The sequence below is a fragment of the Prinia subflava genome, chromosome 2, assembly GCF_021018805.1.
Source record: "Prinia subflava isolate CZ2003 ecotype Zambia chromosome 2, Cam_Psub_1.2, whole genome shotgun sequence".
Taxonomy (NCBI): Eukaryota; Metazoa; Chordata; class Aves; order Passeriformes; family Cisticolidae; genus Prinia; species Prinia subflava.
In genome coordinates, this window is record NC_086248.1 from 105,561,805 (window position 1) to 105,569,080 (window position 7,276).

Consider the following 7,276-nt stretch of genomic DNA (forward strand, 5'->3'; position numbering starts at 1 on the left):
CCTGCCAGAGGGCGGGGCAGAGCGAGGCCGAGCCCGAACCGAGCGGGGCCGAGTGAGGCCGAGCCGGAGTCGAGCGGAGCCGAAGCGAAGCCGAGCGAGGCCGAAGAGGAGCCGAGCGGGGCTGAGGGGGCGCGATGGCGGCGACGCCGCCGCCCAAGCCCTGGGAGTCCCGGCGGCTGCCGGGCACCGCGCCCGCCTTCCAGTGAGTGCGGGCGTCCCTGTCCGAGTGTCCCCGCCGCGGTGACCCCGGGTGTTCGCCCCCCGGGCCGGCTGGGCCCTCTCTCCTGGGGCGGGCTCAAAGGTCGGGCCCGGCCAGGGCTGCGCGCGGCCCGGAGCTGCCCCGCACCGTGAGGGGCTTGTGCCGGGCGGGGAGGGCTCGGCGTGCGGGGCTTCGAGCTCAAACCCCGCTGGTGTCAGACGGCAGCTGCGTGTGGGTGTGGGGAAGGGAAAGCTGTTGTCACCGGTGGGTAGAGTGAGTTCAGAGTCCATTCCTGGCCGCATTCACGGTCGTTTTCTGGCGGCATTCACAGTCCATTCCTGGCCGCATTCACAGTTGTTTCCTGGGGGCTGTGCAGCTCTGTGAGCCCCCGAGCCTCTGCGGGGCTCACAGAGCTGCGTGTCACCCGCAGGACTTGGAAAAGATTCCTGTGTGGTGTCAGTCTAGTGTGTGTTCCCGTCTTCTGGGACCTCTCCCAGGAAACCCAACCTGCTGGTGGACAAGGATGCAGTTTGTAAGCTCCTTGTTATTTATGGGGAGTCAAGGAAGGCTCGCTCTGTGTCTGAATACTCGTCTTGTTTTTCACTTGCTGCTGGTGATTGCAGTTGGAGGAGCTGAAACTGGGCAAAAGGTTGGCCCGACACTAAACATTGAGCAGAAACTTCGCTGTGTTGCCTGCAGCGTGCTGAGCCAGCAGTTTGGTGTTGGTTTTTCATTCTGAGTTTGTTTACCCCGTTTTAAATGGCTTCAGGCAGCTTTAAAGTGCCGTGTCCCAAGCTGGCTACTGGAGAGAGGACTGTAATGTGACTTACTGAGTTACAGCAGCTCTGTTTGCTGGGGTAGTATCTTATTTTTTCTCATGTTTTCAGCTACCGAGAGAGTTACAGTCTGTGGTGGAAAAAGCAGCAGTGTAAAGATACAAATATTATTCTTTGCTGTGGAAACCTGTAAGATTTGCTGCGAGGAAGCTGTTCCCTACCTTGTATGGAAATAGAACAGCAAACAGCAGCTCCACAGCAATTCCAGCGTGACTTCCTTATTTTTTTTCTGGATTCCAGAAGTGGGAAGTCGTGGGACGAGGCAGTAGGCATGGGAAATAAAATGTTTGACTTTTGGGGTGATAATGCATGAATGAAACACATACATTTTTACTGAACTGGCAGAAGTTGGACAAAAAGCTGCTTGACAGAATTCAAATGCCAGTCAAGTACTTCCAGAGTTTTATTACAAAGGGCATTGATAAAATGAGTTAAACTTATGAGTTAAACTTTCCTTAAACAAAGGAAAAGAAAAATTACTAAATTAAGACCTCTCTCTGCTAGCACTTCTCAGGAATAGATTCAGCCCCTTGACTATGTGCACACAGGTAATCAGGTAGTTTGGGTAGAGAGGGAAATTGGGGATCTCAAAGCCCTTGTACATAGTGCTGCATCATTACTTAGATTCTCAGTTAGGTCATACCACCCTTTAAGGGTGGATTCGGAGGACCTCTCAAGCTTTCTTCCTGCTGTATCATTTGCTCACTGTGTAGAACAGCTGGGAACAAGGGCTGGAAATAAAGCTTCCAGATGGGAAGGTTTGTGTTAGGGCCTGTGAGAGGCTTTGATGTGCACAAGAATGACCTGGGTGTTAGAGCAGCAGGTTTGGTGGCTCTGGGTTGTGTATTTCATGTGTCGATACATTAAATGCACAATAAATGATGGAATGAATAGACCAGGTTTTTCCATGTTTACATACCAGCTCCATGTTTACACTGAATATCAGATTATGGGGGTTTTATTCCCTGGAAGGATCTGTGTTTCCTGTCCAGATTCCTGACTTCCAGCAAACGCTGTGCAACATACTGAGTGTTGGGCTCCCAGGTTCCCTATCCCTGCACTGCTGAAGCTCTCTGTGGTATTCGTGTAGTTATCCAAGGGCTCTGTGGAAAGGAAAACTTAAACTTTGGGTGCTGATCTTGATTATCCGAATTCCTTTAGGTCTGCTGACTTGGGTGACAACCTGCTGACCAGGCCGGGACAGCCCACGGTGGCGCGAATCCCCCCGCCCATTTTGCCAAGACCATCCCAGCAAACGGCAAGCAGCAGCCTGAGCGCGTTCAGGCCAGCCTACAGCAGCTCTTTTTCTCCAGGCTATGGCTCCTATGGCACCTCTTTCTATGGAAGCTATAGTCCCTACAGCTACAGCTACGGAGGGCTGGGCTATAACCGCTTCTGTGCCGACGGCATCCCGCCCAGCAGGTTTGTGCAGCAGGCGGAGGAGAGCAGCAGAGGGGCCTTCCAGTCCATCGAGAGCATCGTGCACGCCTTTGCCTCGGTCAGCATGATGATGGATGCCACCTTCTCAGCTGTCTACAACAGCTTCAGGGCTGTGCTGGATGTGGCCAACCACTTCTCCCGCCTCAAAATTCACTTCACCAAGGTGTTTTCAGCCTTTGCTCTAGTGAGAACTATAAGGTACCTCTACCAACGCCTGCAGCGCTTGTTGGGTCTGCGGCAGAGCTGTGAGAACGAGGATTTGTGGGCTGAGAGCGAGGGCAAAGTGGCTCGTGCTGGCCTTGAAGACAAGGTGGCTAACTCTGCAAAATCCTGGCCCATTTTCTTGTTCTTTGCTGTTATATTGGGAGGCCCCTACCTGATTTGGAAGCTGCTTTCTACATACAGTGATGAAGAAGCAGGTAAGGATGAGAAGCACAGCCTATATTGTTCCTTTTGTTGTTGCCTGTATAGTGATTAATCTCACACTACAGCAATAGTAATTAATAGATACTGGGGCACAGGACTGAATTTTAGGCATGTGATGCAAGTGACAGCCTGCTTAAGTAACTTGTTGTTAAGATGTGGTTTGCTGCTGAAGCTTTCTGTGATTCCAGAATCATGGTTCCCCACAATTTTTGGTTCCTTCCTATTAGATGTGGTAGTTTGGGTTGGGTGGGACAAGTGTTGCTTGGATTTACTCAACAAATCCTGCTTTTCATGTTGCTTCTGTCACTTCTCTATCGGAACAGTGTTAGCAAGGAAATTACAGCGTTCTCTTCATTTTCCTCTGAAAAACGCACCAAACTTTGTAACTCAAAGCAGATAAACTTGTGATTTGTGTTTGAAAACAGTGTCTAGTAACTGGGCGAGTGGAGAAGATGACCATGTGGTTGGAAGAGCAGAATATGATTTCAATGCTCTCTCTGAGGAAGAAATTTCTTTCCGTGCTGGTGACATGCTGAGATTAGCACCCAAAGGTAAACTTCTGATTCTCTGTTAATTTTCTCATCACATGTGAAGTAACTTACAGTGTAGGAGTCTGAAAATTGAAACAAAAAAGCCCCCAAACCACCTTATTTGACCAAACTCCTCATCCACACTGATTTTTACTCCCTGTTAAGTGATTACTTGCATTCTAATAAAACTTAGAGAGTAGTTTTGTTCAGTTTTGTTGAATTGTCTTGTAACTTGATGCATTTGCATTCTCCTTCAGAACAACAACCCAAGATCCGTGGTTGGCTTCTGGCTAGTTACGATGGCCAAACAACAGGACTTGTGCCAGCTAATTACATCAAAATCCTGGGCAAAAGAAGAGGTAGAAGAACAGTGGACCTGGAAAGGGTTCCAGAGCAGCGGCCAGCCTTTCCCAGCACAGCTGTCAGAGGAGCTCCTGCTGCTGTGACTTTGGAGGAGCAGGAGGCTGCTTTTGAAACTGTTTTTGCTGGAAGCAGCAAAGCTGCGGTTGCGTCGGACTCCGCTGCGGCTCGTGGAGAGAAGCAGGAACTCTGATGCGCTTTGATCAACAAAGCAGCTGAACTGTGCTGTATTGATACCACTTACGGTTTGCTGAAAATCTGGTTTGTAGTGGGGCACTGGTGGGTCTGCACCAGTTACTGCTGCTACTGGCTGGTGAAGGGATGGAGAAACGATTGCTCAAATTTGTGGTATTTATTTTTGACTCACCTAAGACTGGACATCAGTATTCTATCCACCCACCTGGCAGCGACTCTGAGATCTTGAGATACCAGAAGTGAGGCATTTATAAAAAAGCAAACAAAAGAAAAAAAACCAGGGATTGCTATTCTTGTTTAGGAGACAAATTAACACCCAGTCTTCATAGGAGTATCAGCCTCCTCAAAAGATGTGCAAAGGGAAGATTGATTTCTGTAAGATGTCCTCCAAAACTTCACACTCAGAACCATAAAGGAGTAATAGCACATTGCCTCCCTCTGAAAGGAGGGACACACGCTGGAGGTGCACACAATTGAATAGTTAGAAGGTTTAAGTTGCTTTTCTTAAGAAGTGGGGTTCTGTCATAAAGAACTTAGCTCTTAGAAGAAAAGGGACTTGAGAGGAATGGAGGAGAAATAGAGTTTACCAAGGGAGAGCAGTGAGGCATCACCAGTAGTTCCAAGCAGTTTTGTTTTGTTTATTAAAAGGAGCTTAGAATAAAGGGTATTCTGCAGTCAGGCACTCATGAGTTGTTGCTCCCTTAACTCACTTTGCTAATCACTCAGCCATTTTGTGTTGTAGCCTGTTAGCTGCCTATCAGCTGCCATCTGCATCTCAACTTATTTCTGTCCTTTATCGATTTTGGATGAGTGTCAAGATATCTGTCCTGCGTTTTTGAGCAGTAGGAAAGCCTTGAGCTGGGGGAAGCTGAAAGCAATTGGAGCATCAAAGAAAAAGTAACATTTCTTGCTTAATTGTCTCAGTTAGAGAAGGTCTTGGAGTTGGAGAAATTTTTTATGCTGCCTTTCAGGTGGTAAATTTTGCATCTGCCCATAAAATTTGAGGGCTCCAGTTTATCAAAAGCCATAAAAATATTTAGACTGTTCAGAGTATTTTCTTCATATGGGTGTTTGAGAATTCTGTCTTGAAATATTGTTTTGGTTTTTTCGTTAAATGAAGCAAAGATAATTAAAACTTTTTTTTCCCTTGTAAAATGTATGTATAACTTGTTGAACTTCTAAAGGTTGCATCAGTGGATTAAATAATTAAGTTTGTCTTAATCATTAAAATAGCTGTTTTATTATAAAGTTTCTTGAAAATATAAGTAGGTCACAAGCCTTTGCTTAATTGATTGAGTAGTTTCAGTTTGACCATTCCTGCAGGGATCTTCACCACCCATTATGTGTTCACAAAGCTTTCAGTTTTTATATTTTAATTGCATTTGCTGGCCTTGGGTTCTTAGAAATCTGTTCAACACAACAAAACTCTAAAAAAGCCTGAAATTTGCACAATTTTATTGAGGTAGAGTGGCTGAAAAGACAAATATCATGCTGGAACCTTGATTTTAAAATAATCTCTGAATGCCTGTTGTTAATAAATAGAACATAAATTTAAGTGGTTGTGATCAGGTATTGGGAGATGGTGATTAGAATAATGTATAGTAAATTGTTAGATTTTCAAGTGCAGATGTAAAAGAAAGAGTAGTTAAAGGGCAAATGAAAACCTTGAGGTTTAACACAAAATATGTTCCTGAGACATTGCCCTGTGTACTAGGGCATAGGAGGAAATTATCTGTATTTGACAATTATATCTGTTGTTGAAATGAGAATAGCAAAAAAAAATCTGAAATCTAAAATACAGAGAGGCAAAAGGGGGGAGGGGTGTATCAAGTGTACAGATCTGTGTGCAGAGTGTGTCCCTGGAGGGAATTAATTTACTGTTCTGAGATGGAGTTAATGGACTGTCAGCCTCTCGTGTCAATGAAAGATTTCAATCAGAGGAAGGGTCTTTAAATGAATAAATAAATAAACCCCGAACTTTTTTTTCCTTTTTTTTTCCCAAGAGTATCCATTCAGGTAGATTTTTTTTCTGTCATTTTTTTTTCTGCTTTCTCTCCTCTTTTCTGGCTCAGAACAAGTTGAGAAGACAATGCCATGATGCTTGTTGGAATGTTTTAAGTCTTATTTTTAGAAAGATAAGTTTAATTTAGGTCTTATTATTTTACAGTTCTTTTGGTAGGAAGATAGGTTATTTTTACCTGAGTTGTCTTTATATTTGTTTAACTTAGCCTACAAGTCACTGTCATCGTTGTACCTATTAAATTTCAACAAGAATTTTGATCCTTTTAATCTTGCAATTACCTTAATTGGAAAAGAAGGCTCTGAGGAAATGAAGTCAGTTATTTAACTGACAATTAATTGTATTGATTGCAGAAGGGTATTAAAGTTCATCGAAGTCAGATCTACACTACAATGCACTGTCTGTTTCTGTGTGTCAGGCGACAGGAAAAAGACCTAAATGAGCACTGGGTGGAAAGGAAGGCTAGTGGACAGGCTGCTCAAGACTTGCACAACTTTAGGAAGGGGAGAAAATCCAAAGGAGCAGGTGTGGCTGCAACAGGAGAGTGGAAGAGGAGCTCAGAAAAGAGAGGTTGTTGAAATACTGCTTAACCTAAGCATTAGGCAAGCAGCTCTTATTCTGAGGTCTGTACATTCTGAGTTACCTTTATGCTCTTCTTTGGAATTACATACCTGTAGCAGAGCTAGAAGTCTGTAACAGAGCTTTGACATCTGTTTATGTAAGATTTTAGTTTATTCTTACTTAAATCTTACTGATACTGTTTAGTAGATCAACCATTTTCTGCTTGAGTATGTGAGCTGCTGACAAATGCCACTGCCGAATGGTTCTCGGGGTGCAAACAGAGCGTGAACATGCACAGGGTCAGAGCTTTGTTCAGCTTTCTGAATAATAAATTTAAAATCCTCTGTAGTAGAAATAAATTGGCCACTTTGCATAGGGTCAAAAACTCTTCCTTGGGTGGAATTAGACTCCATCTGGGATATTAAGGTTGTTCTGACTCACTGGGTGGTCTTGGTGGAATTTGCTACTGAGCTAAATACAAAGCAAATGCAGTTTCTTACAAATCTCATCTGTTGGCAATGCAAACCTTCCAGAAGAGGTGCAAACTTGGAAACCAGCACAGGGATTTCTTGATGAACAGTGTAGAAATACTCTTGTGTGCAATCATGGCAGAACTGTACTTGTTTTACAAAACATAACACAAGAAGTTATGTTCTTATGTAACTCCTTCCAGATTTTTTTTCTGTGCAGGTGTGGCCCAAGTGTTGAG

General features: G+C 44.5%; 1 protein-coding gene across 1 annotated transcript; it reads left to right on the forward strand.

Annotated features, from left to right (window-relative positions):
• Nucleotides 1-6: 6 nt before the first annotated feature.
• PEX13 (peroxisomal biogenesis factor 13) lies at nucleotides 7-6,391 on the forward strand. Its single transcript, XM_063391443.1, has 4 exons — nucleotides 7-202; nucleotides 2,197-2,894; nucleotides 3,327-3,452; nucleotides 3,689-6,391. Exons 1-4 carry the CDS (start codon nucleotides 135-137, stop codon nucleotides 3,982-3,984), a joined length of 1,188 nt encoding a protein of 395 aa, XP_063247513.1. The 5' UTR covers nucleotides 7-134; the 3' UTR covers nucleotides 3,985-6,391.
• The last annotated feature ends 885 nt before the right edge of the window (nucleotides 6,392-7,276 follow it).